We start from the raw sequence: 16,343 nt of genomic DNA on the forward strand, positions 1-16,343 counted from the left end.
ACACACATACCAGCACAGAAAATGGATGTTAAATGGTGGTGGTGGTGATGATGATGATGATGAGACATTTTACTTTCAATTCTTCATGTTAAGCATACCCCGTCATTAGCGCTATCATTTAATATTCATCTTCTGATAATGATCCAGTTCTGAAATATAATGGTTTTTTGGACAAGGACAAGGAGAAATATTTAAGATCCTACTTTTAGCCTTTTCATAATAAATCTGATGAACATATTTGATGTAATATACCTTGATGTTATAGTACTGTATTCTCTCAAATACCTTCAGGCAGAAAAACAAAATTCAACTATGATAATCATCATCATTTTAATGTCTAATTTTCTGTGCTTGAATGGGCCAGACATGAAATTATTTGAAGCACATATTAAATGGGTGGATGCTCTTTCTGTTGCTAAAAATTGCGTGTTTCCAAGTAAAGTGATGTTTTACCCTAGTTCTTTGAGCACAAACAGCACACACACCTGGACGTCACCGCTTACTGTGTAACAGTAGTGTTTCTTGACAATTATCATACAATGTCAAGACAAAAAGATACAAACACACACACATACAAAGCTCGTTCGTTTTACATCCACTTTCCCCAGCTAGTACAAGTTAAATATATTTAGGTGCTGTTTTACAGCTGGAAGCCCTTCTTGTCACTAACCTCTACTGCATTAATATTCCTTGCACTTTCTGTTTTTCATATAAGGGATCTCTTATTTCATGCCCCTTTGAAAGTACAAAATGATTGAGTGATTTGTTGACAAAAACACCATTTCTAGTAGGCAACTTCCATAAGTGTAAAGACAAACAAACACAAAACACACAGACATGCACATCACACACAAACACACAGTTAGATGTATAACTACTATGGTAAGTTCAGTGCGCCACATGAAGTATCATCATCCAGCTATTGTGCACTTGAACGTCCAATGCAGAGGTTGCAAATAAACAAGTACTCCATCAGTTCCAACAGCCTGCTCATGAAAATGTGCAAGTGTTTGAGCACTCCACAGTAGTAGTTCTCAAGGAGATTCAGCATGACACAGATTGTGACAAGGCTGGTCCTTTGAAATACAGATATTACTCATTTTTGCCAGCTGAGAGAATGGGAGTACCGCGAAATAAAGTGTCTCGCTCAAGGACACAACACATCATGGGGAATCTAACTCACGAACTTATGATTGTGAGCAGAACACTCTAATCACTAAGTCACACACCTTCACTCTGGTTGCAAATAATCACAAAGGTGAAGTATATGTATGGAAGAAAGGATATAAATTTGTTTAGCATAATTTCTCATATATATATATATATCCGAACGTGGCCGTTGCCAGCACCGCCTCAACTGGCTTCCGTGCTGGTGGCATGTAAAAAGCACCATCCGATCGTGGCCGTTGCCAGCCTTGCCTGGCCTCCGTGCTGGTGGCACGTAAAAAGCACCCACTGCACTCATGGAGTGGTTGGCATTAGGAAGGGCATCCAGCCGTAGAAACATTCCCAGATCAGACTGGGCCTGGTGCAGCCTTCTGGCTTCCCAGACCCCAGTTGTACCGTCCAACCCATGCCAGCATGGAAAGCGGACGCTAAACGATGATGATGATGATGATGATATAGATAGAGAGGGGGAAGGGGAGAAAGGAGAGAGAGACAGGCACAGACATGGCTGTGTGGTAAGAAGTTTGCTTCCCAACTACATGGCTCCGGGTTCAGTGCCAGTGTGACACCTTGGACAAGTGTCTTCTACTATAGCCTCAGGCCAAGGAAAGCCTTGTGAATATATTTGGTAGATGGAAACTGAAAGAAGCCTGTCGTATGCATGTGTGTGTGTGTCTATGTCTCCCAACACCAATTGACAACTAGTGTTGATGTGTTTACATCCCTGTAACTTAGCAGTTTAGGAAAAAGAGACTGAGAAAATAAGTAATGGGTCATCCCATAAATAATGCGTCTTTTGTTTATACTTTTATTTTTCAATGTACGGCAAATATGGTGGGTGGGGCATCGTTTCCCATTCGAACTGCTCTAGCCTTTGGAATATCATCCTTGCTGTATGTGGCCGAGCATTATCCTAATGGAAGAACACCTTTCGTCTTGAAACCAAAAATGGTCGTTTTCCTTCTATTGCTGACTTAAGTTGCTCAAGCTGCTTGCAGTAGATCTCTTTTGTTATCATTTGGTTTGGGTTGAAAAATTCAAAATGGACTAAACTTTTCATATCCCACCAAACAGATAACACCTTCTCACCAGTCACTATTTAGTCCAAAAAAAAAGGTTCATTCGTGAGATGTGACATCAAAGAAGAACACACATTCATTCACTCTCTGCACACAATTAGACTTGGAAAGTTTGTGAGGTACCCATTGACCCAAATTACTGACTCTTCTGACGGCACACAGGTGTCGATGAATGGTTGAATTACCAAATCCAAGCTTCTCTGTCAGTTCCTCAACAGTTACGATGAGATTTTGTTCCACCTTCCAGGACAAGACTCATCTTCTAGGCTGTAGTTTCTGCCTTGAAATTTCTGGAACCACCGTTGACATTGGCTTACATTTATTGTCCAATCCCCATATACTGCATTAATATTCCTTGCACTTTCTGTTGCATTGTTACCTTTATTGAACTCATAAAGCAAAATATGCTGAATATGCTACTTTGTCACTTCCATTATAGCTTTGAAAAAATAACTGCTAAAATCGAACTGCACTCTTCAAAACTTGCACTAAGAATAAATACAAGGTAAAATTACGACCTGCTTTTATAGCAAGTTGATGCAAGTCGTTTATCCCATCCCCTCCAACTTTTAGTTCATACAATTGAAAAAGAACGCATTATATATGGAATGAACCAATACTAGGCTTAAAATAAAAATAAGTACGGGGGGGGGGGGGTTGAATCCATTCAACTAAAATTCTTCAAGGCAGTACCCCAGTATGGGTGCAGTCTGATGACTGAAACAAGTAAAAGATAAAAGATACATACAATAGGTTTTGGGATATAGTTGAAAATGGCAGCGCAAAGTACCATGCAGAAGGGCTGAAACCAAAACCAGGTGGTTGTAAAGCAAAATTCTTATCCATAAAGCCATGTCTGAGTCTATGGATATGATCTGTTCTTTTTCTTTTCTTTTTTTTTATTTTTATTTTGACTTCAATATAAGAGATGTAGCAAAATTAATAGGGTTTGAATTCACAAATTATTAGTTCTATATATAAACTACTCAGTTACAAACTGAGCCATCCTTCCTACTTTTATGCACACAAGGTTTCTCAACACTGATAATAACTAGAAACTTACATGGAATAAATTTCAAGTTCAATATCTTTCTTCTCAAGGGACAATTGTTCAGGAGTCTCTCCATTCTGTAATTGGCGGTAAGTATCATCCAGTTTTTTGCAGGTTTCAACTAATTTAACTTTCTCAGCGGTTAACTGAGTGCATTTCCTGTAAAGAGACCCAGCCAGCATCAATAAATTAAAAGCAATCAATAATTCATAATTAAACCATGTCACATTAAATAGTTTTGTTAAATCCAAATAGAATGACAGCAAGGTTTCTTTTGACAAAACTGAAACTTAGCAAATCTAGCATACTGGATTTGGGACTCTTTCTCCCATATTTGACCTTTTTGGCATGTTAGGATTCACTACAGCTAGTCACCATCACCAGCAGCATTAAAAAAAATATCTCTTAAGAGTTTCGTTAACCTTAAAAATTAGTAAATAAGATATGTGGAGCATTCAGAGATGTATAGTTTCTTATATTTTGTATAAAAGAGTGAACAAAATGCCTGGGATTATTTTTCTTGTAGAAGCAACAATGGTGCTGTTAAGTAGCCACAATCAGTTCTATATAAAAATCTATATTACTGTTCAATCCTTTGAAGCAGCCCACAGTTCTTGACTTCCAGATACATAAATATCAGGTGTCCAAGATCAGTAGAGTTAGTTACATTCATTGCATGATTGTTATTTAAGCTACATGTATATCATCTTAATATTTCATATTTATGTGTATACAGACACAGCTGAGTGGTTAAGAAACTTGTTTCACGATCATGAGGTCCTAGATTCAATCCCACTGCTTGGTATCTTGGGCAAGTATCTTTACCATGACCTCAGGTAATGAAATTGGGAAGCCAGAAACTGCATGTAAGCTCATGAGATAGATTGCATCTGCAGTTTAAAAGTCCAGCCTTGTCATATCACAGACTTAGTTTGGGAATTGTCATATGTCTGTGGTATACTCATTCACTTATGTGTTGATTTAACAAATTCAACATTCAATTAAGCAAACAACTGAATGCTCATCCTCAAAACCAATGGAGGAAATAATCTATCATCTTTATGATAGACTTGTTCATACAGTCATTACTTTAAAGATAGTATAGGAGTCTATGTAGAGACTTTTACTGCAACAACATACAGGTTGATTAACTACATAAACACTTCCTCTCACTGGCTGTGGGTCTGAGAAAGAGATGGTTAGGTATTTTTAAAGTCTTTGACCCTTTACAGATCCTCTGACACTAGTGAGGAGAAAGTTATCCTTAAACCAAAGACCTGGTCAGAAAGCTCGCAACAGAATGAACTCTTCTAAAAGCATCAAAGGTGCCAAGTGGTGGAGTTAAACTGGCCAATGGCAGCATTTGAACTCAAAATGCAAAGTACTAGAACAAATACTGCAGGACATCCAGTCCAACATTCTTATTGTCCCATCAATCCACCATCCTGGATACCTTCTTTTTCTTTTTTTTTATCTCCTCTAAAAAGATGAAAGGTAAAGTAGACCTTGATGTGATTTAAACACAGCATATAGTCAAAACAAATACCACAAGGCATCCTACTTGATCTAATAACTTCAATTCATTGACCTAATTAACAGCTTTGTATTCTGACTCTAATTCAGGTAAGGTCTTAGAGCATTTTGGAGAATTGTATGAGAATTGTATGCATTTGGGGAGCAACAAGTCTGCCATCAGTAATCAATTGGCTGTACAGAAATTATAATTGCTAATTCAGTTTCTGACAATAAATAATCAAATCAAACATCTTTTGTGTATATGACTATCATTTCCTCAAACAAAACACAAACCCTATTCTTTTACAACACAAACTCCAACAAGTCCACTTGTTGGTTCTGCTACAATCACTATCAAAAAACCTTGAAATATATTAAAACAGGCTGGACAATAAACCAGATATAACATACTCAGACTGATAGCACCAACAGGAAATAAACATTGCATGTGATGGGATGTGTGGCACGGTCCCAGCCTAGATAAAAGCATGACACATGTAATGTACTGGAACAAAGTTTATGTGATTATATTTGTTCTCTTCAGTTACTATTTATAAGACAACACACTCAACTTGACATTATATTTAGTATAATCCTTATTATCAATAAACTCTTTTGTAACACAATCTCTGAAAAATTTATCTTCACCATCCAAAATAGATACTTACAAAGAAAGTATGCCTTCCTCTTTTTTTATGGATTCAGCTTCTACAAAAGTAAAAAAGCCATAAAATAAATTATTAATCAACTATATATCACAGAAATATCAGCAAATATGTGTGCACTATAAGTGCATTTTCTGCTATGTTTTCTTAATACACTATTTTGATAGCACTGACTTATGAGAGGAATGTAAACACATCAACATCATATATTGCTCAATTTCATGTAAGAAATAGAAACAACTTTCACTCACATACATGCATGCGTGTGTGTGTGTGTGTGTGTGTGTGTGTGTGTGTGTGTGTGTGTGTGTGTGTGTGTGTGTGTGTGTGTATATATATATATATATATATATATACACACACATACATACACTGGCCTGCTCGCTTAGCCAGCGAGTTGGCGTCATTTGAAGGCTAAAACAATGCGAAGCGCATTGTGACCAGCGATGTGTAACAACATCTGATAGCCTGGTCGGTCTCGGTAATCAGTGATATACATACACACACACACATAGGTATGGCTGTGTGTTTGAGGCTTACTTAGCAACCATATGGTTTTAAGTTCAATCCCACTGTAGAGCACCTTGGACACCTTCCACAACAGCTAAGGACAACACAAAACCTATGTGGATTTGGAAGATGGAAGCTAAAAGAAGCCTGTCGTGCCCGTGCGTGCATGTGTGTATGCATGTTTGCTTATATTTGCATTTTAGCATGAAAAGTAAACACTGCTTGTACATCAGTAATTTACATAACAGAATTAACAACTGGAAATTGTGTCTGGTGCACTGACAAATGAATCTTTACAATAAGCCAAAAAACTATTTTAATCCAGCCCACTATGCTTATGTTCTTGTAATAACACCTTCCCAAATATCTGGGTAGTAGATGCAGTTGATGCCAGTGTTATGTCATCGGCACCTGTGCCGGTGGCATGTAAAAGACACCCACTACACTCTCAGAGTGGTTGGTGTTAAGAAGGACATCCAGCCATAGAAACTTTGCCAAATCAGATTGGAACCTGGTGCAGCTATCCCCACCCCTACTTATCAGTTTTCAGTCAAACTGTCCAAACCATGCCAGCATGGAAATCGGATATTAAATGATGATGATGTAACAACACATATTCTAATACAAACACCTAGCCCCTAGTGCTAATAGAGTATTCTATTACAGTAATTTAGGTAAGGTCTCTGTTCTGAGGAATAACTTATCAGTTTTAGTGGCCTTGAACACTGCTGCCCTTCTTCCTCTGACATATCATCATCCTCATTTTAATATGCTTTTCACAGTGGCAATAGGTTACCTGGGTCTCCATGGTTCTTTTTTATAGGGAGCCCGTGTTCTTATACATTGGCACCCATATACTTCATCTTGGCATGGTTTCTATAACTAGATACCTTTCCTGTCTCCAACCTCTTTACAAAAGTGTATCAGGTGCACTTCATCATGTTACTAAGACTAGAAAGGCAATCATAATCTTGGCTTCATTAAGTCATGCAAAAGCAATTAAAAAAATTGGAATGGTTTTGTAGAAAGTCTTTAATTATTCAGGAACCGAACTATTTTCTGGTCCTGAAGAAGAGGCCTAATGTTTGAGATGTAAATTTGGCAATGATTATGCGATACCAGTGATTAAAGTTTTCAGAGAATTATACTGATTACACTCACACAATGTAACACACCCCACTTTGCAAAAGAAATAATTTCTATTGTATTACTTACCGTCCAGATATTTTCTACCTTCCTTGTAACATTTTATTTGAGCTTCAGAATATTCACTTGTAGAATTTAACAGTTCAATTTTTTCCTCAAAATCTTTCAATACTTTAAGAGAGCAAAAGCAGAAAAAGATCTTCAAAATATGATAATGTACCTAGATACAATTTTATTCAACTTTTAATTTTGACATCTTAATATCTAATAGCTGATGGCATATCAGAAGCACTTTTTTTTTCCCTAAAAAAATCTTGCAAAAATCTCTCCAAGTCTTATATGCAATGTTGAACCTATATTACATGCTTTAATGCACTAAAAAATATTCACCTGAACATATGCTGCATTTAATATGCCATCAAATATAATAGCAATTTCCTTTTATACTATTTTCTTTAAATGTTAGATAACATTTTCATGATATACAATTGCTCACAAAGCCATATTGGTTCTCGGTGTGTATAGAGCACATACCAAATGCAAATTGTCTTCCTCACTATGGCAAATTATCTTCCCCAATCTGTGTTACAGCAATAAACTGAGATAAAATGTAAACTCAAAGCCTTGTTTAACATGTTTTCCACTAAATCTATAATTCTTTGTTTAGCATAAAGCAGCAAGCTGGCAGAATCATTAGCACATCAGATAAAATGCATAGCAGCATTTCTTCTAGTTCTTTACACTCTGAGTTCAAATCTTGCCAGGATCAACTTAGCCTTTCATTCCTTCAGGACTAATAAAATAAAGTCCCAGTTAAATAGTGAGGTTGATGCCCATTAACTTGCATCTTCTCATCAAAATTACTGGCTTTGAACTCTGCAACAGACCAGTGTCCCATTCAGGGAAAATGTTGTGATCTCAATCACTTGGAAACCCAGTTTTATGAGGCTTGTGAGAAAAAAAAATATTATTTAGCATAGTGTAATTTTTAATGAAGGATTTCAATGAAAACAATTCTTTTGAAAAATAAACGTTTATACCATTATCCAAACTATCTATTTGTTGGTCCAATTTTGAAGTAATGTCCACTATTTCAGAATTGGCTTTTTCCATCAGTTTCAATTTATCCTGAGGGAAGAGAAAATAAGGAATAAATAATCAATAATCCTTTCTTAACTAGAGTTAATCATTAAGATAATGATTCATTATTCACACTATGGGTTTAATTTTAATTAAAATTCTTTGGTTCACAAGACTAAATCTATTAATGCCCACTTTAATTAGTTTTCAAGCAGCAGGTATCCCACCCCTTACAATCATTCTTTTAAATTATATCATTTGGTATTTATTTGTAAAAAAATCCTAAATATTTCAAGTCAACTTAAATCTGCAGTAAGTCATACAATGCTTAGCTGATGAGATGTAACAAGATCGAAACACATCCAAAGTTATCACACCATGAGTCAAAGATGAGACACTCTCTACTGCATTCTACCAAACATGTCTTTCCATCAGTTCATGGTACATTCTCCCCCACTTCATTATCATCACATATCTTCCTGTATTTAAGTGCCTTTAACAGTCTAGCACTTTCACATCAATTAAAATTTCAAATGCAACAGATTATATTCAATTCATTCTTCCTCAATTGCTTGATCCCACTGCATGGTACTTTAAGTATGCATCTTCTATGATAATCTTGAGATGACCAAAGAATTAGGAGTAAAACTTGGTTGACTGTATGAAAGCCAGTCAGAGGGACCGTTTCTGTTTTTGGATAGTAATCATGTTTACTATCATGATCCAGCCTCAGTTGCCTTTAGCAGAGTACACTTCATTGCGTGCATTCAAGATGTACCTAGTATGAGGCTAACTTCCTTTCCTCCAAATACCAGTGTGGAAGGTTCTGTAAACATCATGGGCACTGCCCTTACTCGACTGACTAAATTTACCATTCACCTTTAACTTGTTTCAGTCACTGGTCTGCAGCCATGCTAGGGCACTGTCTGCAAGGGTTTTAGAGGAACTGCTGAGTTACAGGGATGTAAACAAGCCAACACCAGTTGTCAAGCAGGACGGAGAAGGAACAAACACAGACACAAAGAAACACACACACACACTTGTAGACATCATGCTTACACACAATTTCTCTCTACCAACAAAATTCACTCACAGAGCATTGGTTGGTCTGGGGTTACAGTAGAACTTGTTCAAGGTGCTGCCTAGCAGGGGTAAGCCCAAATCCAAGTGGTTGCTAAGCAAGCTTGTTAACCTCACAGCCACATGTTCAAATCCCATTAAAACAGCATATTCTTAATAATGGTATTTTATTTGCTTCAATGTATCAAAACTTGATAAGAGTTTATAACATGCCCAACTTACTGTGTAGGCTGAAGTCAAGTCATTAAAGTATTCAATTTTTTTCTGCTTCATTTTCTTATCAGTTCTTTGCTTACACATTTTGAAATCTGCCAAAAGTTGCTTCTTTATATCTTCTTTCTGCAATTAAAAATAAAATATATTATATCATAAGAAAAAAAAACTGCAGGTAGAAGGTATGAAGATGAATATTAGGAAAATAAGGATGTTGATTGCAAGTTGTGAGGTGCAAAGAACAATGAAGCGTGCATGTGCAGTGTACAAGAAATGTGTTGGAACGAACTCCATTAAATGCACAGTTTGCATTGGGTGGGTACATAAAAATATAGTGATGTGAAAGGTTAATAATAAATAAATACCGTTTTGGGGAAGATAAATGAAAATGCATACTGAAAACTTCAAAACGTACTGAACTTGTCTTTTCCCTTTCTTCTAAAACATTTCTGAAACCATAGAGAAGCTCTGGATCTTTAAATTGTTTCATAAATCTAAAAAATAATAAATATTCCTAAGATTAAACAGAATTGTACATTAAATTTTGTAAATATTTTTGAAGAAATATTTGGTTTTTCAATTTAAACATGTATGCTTCACTTTAAATGACAAAGAGTACGCAAACACTGCTGCAAGAAGTGTTTCCTTTTCTATATGAATAAAGAATTACATCCCTAATCCTTTAGCAATCAAACTAGCCATAGCCAGCTTAAGTATTCTGTGTTATGTTCAAACCAGCCAGATGCAACCTCTCACACCTACCCTACATATACTTCAAAAATAAGCAATCACATCATGAAAATCTCGAAGCTGCAAGAAGATGCATGATTAATTCAAAACAATGTGAATAAATAAGTGCTGTTGACAGAATAATCTGAATGCTAAAGGGTTAATCAAAATGACTATGAATCTACTTTGGAAAACACTGTCAGAAAGGCTTTCTTAAACTGTTTGATATTGAAGTATTTTCTGATTAAAAGATTACACTGTTTTGGTCACCTGTTTTACATACACATATACAATTAGGTCCAAAGACACATTCACACTCAAGCACAAATATGCAGACAGACATGCACAGGCACATACACACACTTGCTCAGAAGTACATACAGAAATCTGAACCATGAAATGATTTCATACTACAGACAAAAACAAACAATATTTAATATCCATCCACCTATTTTTACTGCCCAGTTTTTTGGGAGGTCATGAAGGTAGAGTCCTTGGGCACCCTCTCCATATGATTCTATTAGAAGCAATTGTCATAAATTTCCTGCTGAATTCCCAAGCATAACCAGCGAGGACTGTGAATGTTATCCAACCAACTCATTCTTAGTCTACTTCTTGATCTTCTGCTAGTGGACTTGCCTTGAAGAATCCATTTTGGGATTCTTTCCTGCAACATTTTAATCACATGCCCATAGTGCCGAAGCTGTGATCACTCAATGCAGAGAAATAGTAGCACTATCTGGAAAGACTCCATAATCTCCAAGATATGCACTCTGTTGAATAACATCACTCTAGAAATTCTTCAGAGGAACCCCATTTCATTCTGTTGCATTCCTGATTGTACTTTATCAGTCATTATCCAACATTTATGACAAATAGTAAGGATAAGCACAGAAACCAAATTGAAGATAGCAAATTTGTCTATTTGACCAATCTCTTCTTCTGATGAAGATAGAATGCTGAAGCTGGCACAATACTATAGCACACCTGCAATTTTAAATACAAAGTTAAAGAGAAAAAAATCACCTTTCGCCATCAGATTTCAACTGTTCATGACTTTTCAAAATACACTGATATTCAGGATGAAGTACGCAAGCTAACTCCATTTTTTCTTCAATGGTATGAGGCTCAGTAACCTAAATAAGAAAGATTAAAATGAAATGTTTAAATGAAAGAGCTGCATTTTCTTATCACAAAAATAAAATGTTAAAAAACTAAAAACAGAAATAAAATGTTTATGTTCATCAAAAAAGTTTTTCTTAAATGGCTTTTTAAAAATATTGTTAAAGTTCAAACAAAAAAATAATCCAGTAATTCTATAGAAAAAGTAAAAATATTTTCTTTAAAAACACATTAGCCACAGTCCATAAAATTTTTTAACTCTTTTATTAAATAATTTTGCACTTATTAAGCTGGTATTTGGAATATTTTGATGCAAGATTTAATATACATCCCTTTAAAAGAGGAAATTTATATCATAGAACCAGGGACAATCCTAAATGGGCAGGGTTTTTTTTCCATTTTTAATGTTTGTCAATGCTACCATGAGTAAGCTGGTTGTAAAAAGTTTCCATATTTGCATGACATGCTGGAGCAGATATTTTGCTCTGATCAAATGCCTTAAAAAATGCTGGTCTTCTTTGGTACCTTTAACAAAATTTCCTCCAATTTGCAGGTAACTCAAATATATTGATGTGTATTGTATTACTGCAGCAACCCAAGATTTCTTTTCCTTCCATCCCACTCCACCTCGAACAAATGCCTTTTAAAAGTCCTTAACATTTGTTTTGGGTTCTGATTAAGTCATAAAAAATTTTTTTAATCCTTACAAAAGAAACTTACTTTTTAAATGGATTCAATGTTCACTTTTCCATGTAAGCATGGAAAAATGGACACTAAAACAATGATGGTTATGACAGCCAGAAATTAAAAGAGGTCATTAATTTCCACTGTCTAAATATTTTAAGCTGTTATGTAAAATAATATGCAAAGCCAGTAGTAAAAGTATGAAAATATACAAGTAACAAAAGTAGTTTACCACTGAAGTTTCATATATATTAGATTGCCGACACTCCAATACAACATTCCCTACTCGATCAATACCAACCAGAAACAGAAGATCTTCAATTGTTTCAACTTCCATCTACAATAAAACATGGGTTTGATTAAAACTTTTTTGAAAACTAAATGATGAAAATTATCCTAAATTCTTAAATTTGAAATTTTTACACATCATTATAATCATCATATCTATTTTCCATGTCCGTAGGAGTTCAATAGATTGTCCTAGCCCTAGTCAGTTCTTAGAGTTATAGCCTCTTTAACATGGTCAGGAGACCACACTTGCCTATTTCATTATATAGAGATGTTTAAGGTAGTGAGCTGGTTAAATTGTTAGCATACCGGACAAAATGCTTGGCTGCATGTTTTCCAACTCTCTACAGTCTGTTCAAATCCTGTCATGGTCAACTTTGCCTTTTATCTTTTCAGAGTTGATAAAATAAAGTAGCAGTTAAGGACCGGGGTTGAAGTAATTGACTGGACACTTCCTTAAAATTGTTGTCCTTGTACCAAAATTTGAAAGAAATTATAAAGAAATGATGGGAGTTAGGAAGAGCATTTCCATCTGTATATAAATCTACAATGTCCCCAGAAATCAATAACTTATGTAACTTAGTAAGTGCTTTATTCACTATATGTAGCGAAAATATACTTTTCAAATTCACAATTTATCACTGTATTCAAAGTGGAATCTCCAATTATGATTTTAGTAAATTCTCATATGAAGTTGTATATAATCAGGAACTTGTGTACATTATTAACACATGAAAAAGGCTGAATACAAGTAATTTGAAGAAGTAACAAGGTGTGTGTGTATTTGTCTCTTTGTCTTGAGATCATGTGGTAGTTGTCAACAAGTACCTTTGTCATACAAAAGGTGCTCCTTGTTTCCAGTCTTCTGAGAAAACATATCAGGCCATGGGGGAAATATTATGTTGCTCCAAAACAAGTGGGGTCAATGACAGGATGGGCATCAGACTCTAGAAGATCTGCCTCATCAAATTCTGTCTGATTCATGCAAGTGAAAAAGTGGACATTATAACAAAGATGATACATGCACTGTATTTATAACTGCAGTTGAAGTAAAACACATTTTTCACTCTTGAATTAATATAGATAACAGTAGAGGAAAAGTTTGTCTTTCTGGTAACATTTGTTTATCTTTGAGGTTCTACTGATGTAAATGTACATACATACACAAACACACACACACACACACACAATAACAGAAAAAGAATAAAACACAGAAGTTCCATACATTTATCATAAGTCTCAATTAAGAGAGGAAACAAGAACTTCTGCTCACATTTAATTTTCTGCATCTGCAGGAGAACTGGATTGATGGACCACACTTTCACGGTCCGTATTTATACTGAAAATCAAGATTGAGCAAGCATTTGCTCAACAACTGAAGTTCATAATGATTTGGTTAACTTTTTTTCAACCCCACCATATCTTGGTTTAATGGAATTCATCCCAGTCAAAGGTGACAATCATTGCATCTGGCAAACATTTTTATGCCTAGAAGGATTATCTCAACATAGTAAGCCAAAATATTTCTTAAGTATACATTGGTACTGATGATTACAAAAACATTCTATCTACCCATGATACCTTTTTACAGCTTATATTGGTCAACATATAGACCAAAGTACAAACCTTTCAGCTTATAAGTCAAAAAACTGTCACTATAACCTGTTATGGCTCCTGATCTTGGCAATAATTTTGACATAAAATGTTCTGAATATTGATAAAAGTCATTTTCATTATAAAGCATGTTCAAACCTGAAAATAATACTTACTAAAGACAAAGGCTTTTCCAAATGGGGAAAGTGCATGTTCATTAAAAGACGACTGCATAATGTAGAGTCTGAGATATTATTCACTGTGGAAATGCTGTTTCTAATATCTGTTATACTTCTATCAGTCATCATGGAGCCAGATCTTGAAGGTACTTGTGAATATGATTGCGGTTGTTTATTTTCCGGTGATAAATTCAAAACATCTTCATGAGAAATGTTTCCAATCAAAAAATCAGGTTTCTCATCCATAATATCAGACACATCTGAAATGATACAAAATATAGTTTATGAAATGATATAAAATATTAAGTTATATACGTTCTAGAGTATAGGACCATACATGTTAACATACCTTTCAAAATAAATAGCAGAAACAGAGAATGAGCCTATCTTCACAGAATACCAGAGAGAAGAGACTAAAATTTCTATGAAAGGAAGAAATAAGAAACTTTTCTCTTTGAACTGCTTTTCCCAATTTTATTAAAACTTATACACATACGTAGTTTCCCATGTCAATTATGACGGTCCTAATCATTTTATTGAGAAATTAATAATGAAACAGTTAAAAACCTTAAATCTTAAAGACTGAAATTTTAGCCGATCAGATTTATCTATTCTCAACATCTCACCCACCAAACATATTTCCTATATGTTTACATAGCAACCATTTTGGAGTTTACGGTTTGTGTTTAATGTTTATGGTTAGTTATAAGTTTGTAGTGCATCACAAAACTTCATTAATTTCCATCTTTAACCCTTTCGTTACTATATTTCTGACCAAAATACACCCCTCATGAGTTTCAATTAAATTCTAAAATAATCATGAATCTAGGCTTGTTTCATTAAATAACTGTAACTTTTTTTACTTATCAATATGTTAATGTGATATTTGGAACATAATTAAAGAAAGGGTTCTTAATCAATTCTATTGCATAACTTTTGTCTCAAAGTGACTTTAATTACAGGTAAATCCAGGTAAATTGAGCAAAAGGTAAAAATATTAAAATTTTGTTTAAACATCACCATAGAAAATGAATCATCAGCTAATATTCAAATGGGTATGCAACAAAATTTTGATAAAGAAGAAATGTGCACAGCACTATATCATCAGTTGAATTTAATGCACAACAGGTGTACCATAAAGGTGGAATAAACTGAAATACTGGAATTCACCGTAAGTTTGACCGAACTAAAGAAATCGGTCAAAAAATAATATACGGCCCTGGTTATGGTATGGAAGTGATAAATTCCAGACCACATCGTTCCCTAGGCCATGCTGACTAACATTATTTTCCCTGTATAAAAACTAAATCCACGCAGTACCCAGTATTTGCTTCACAAATTTTCCGAAATTTGAACCCCCCATTTTGTGTTTGTTTACAATCTGCGTAAGTTTGTTTCCGCATTGATCGCTTCAAACAATAACTTCCAGACCACATCATACCCTAAGCCATGCTGACTAACATTAGTTTCCCTGTATAAAAACTAAATCCACAACAGTACCCAGTATTTGTTTCACAAATTTTCCAATTCGGAATCAATGCTTGATAACATGAAACTCCTATCCATTTTCAAAGTTGAAGAAAAATCGATGCTGAAAAAATGTGGAAAAAAATCTCCCAAAATTCAGGGAATTAAAATTACATGTCGATCGTTGTACAAAACTGTAGATTAACTGTTTACGAAACATAATCACGTGTTTTCATGAATGTACTAAAGAGATTTGCTCTGATATTCTCATTTAAATATGAATAGGTAAATTTGGGCGGTTTGGTCACATTAACCAAAATTTTTTTCGGGCGGCTTTGGGCGGTTTGGTAACGAAAGGGTTAAAGGTTTTGTAACATCATTATTCATTTCTCAAAAAACAATAACAGTTTGTGATTTGTTGTAGTTGCATGTCAAAAACAAACAAAAAAACTGATACTCTCCATAATATCACCACAGCAAGAGAGAGGATGGATCTGACTAATATTATTAAAAAAATTAAGTACTTAAACATTTGTAATTGTTTATTGTTAATTTCTCTCTCTAAAAAGCAGTTGTGACTTTAGTACTTGGCATCAAAAACAAAATCTGTGTAGAAATTTTGAAATTAAAGTGGAAACAATTCATACCAAAAAGATCTGATCATAAAATTAATGTAGTAATTTGTGGAATATTATATTAAATCATTGACTTTAAAAGTATACATTAACATTCGATTAAAGCATAAAGAAAAATGATCTAAAAGGTATTGTATCTT

General features: G+C 34.7%; 1 protein-coding gene across 3 annotated transcripts in view; it reads right to left on the reverse strand.

The window, feature by feature from the left end:
* Nucleotides 1–16,343, reverse strand: part of LOC115225977 — a 52,448-nt gene that overhangs the window by 6,805 nt on the left and 29,300 nt on the right. For all 3 annotated transcript variants that reach the window (XM_036499664.1, XM_036499666.1, XM_029796954.2), the window contains 9 exons: nt 14,099–14,361; nt 12,274–12,378; nt 11,262–11,371; nt 9,922–10,000; nt 9,516–9,632; nt 8,174–8,261; nt 7,203–7,304; nt 5,481–5,520; nt 3,310–3,456 (listed from right to left, as the gene is read on the reverse strand). In XM_036499664.1, the coding sequence (XP_036355557.1) occupies nt 3,310–3,456; nt 5,481–5,520; nt 7,203–7,304; nt 8,174–8,261; nt 9,516–9,632; nt 9,922–10,000; nt 11,262–11,371; nt 12,274–12,378; nt 14,099–14,361 (1,051 nt within the window). The remainder of the gene's footprint in view (nt 1–3,309; nt 3,457–5,480; nt 5,521–7,202; nt 7,305–8,173; nt 8,262–9,515; nt 9,633–9,921; nt 10,001–11,261; nt 11,372–12,273; nt 12,379–14,098; nt 14,362–16,343) is intronic.

The sequence above is a fragment of the Octopus sinensis genome, linkage group LG2 (genome assembly GCF_006345805.1).
Source record: "Octopus sinensis linkage group LG2, ASM634580v1, whole genome shotgun sequence".
NCBI lineage: Eukaryota > Metazoa > Mollusca > Cephalopoda > Octopoda > Octopodidae > Octopus > Octopus sinensis.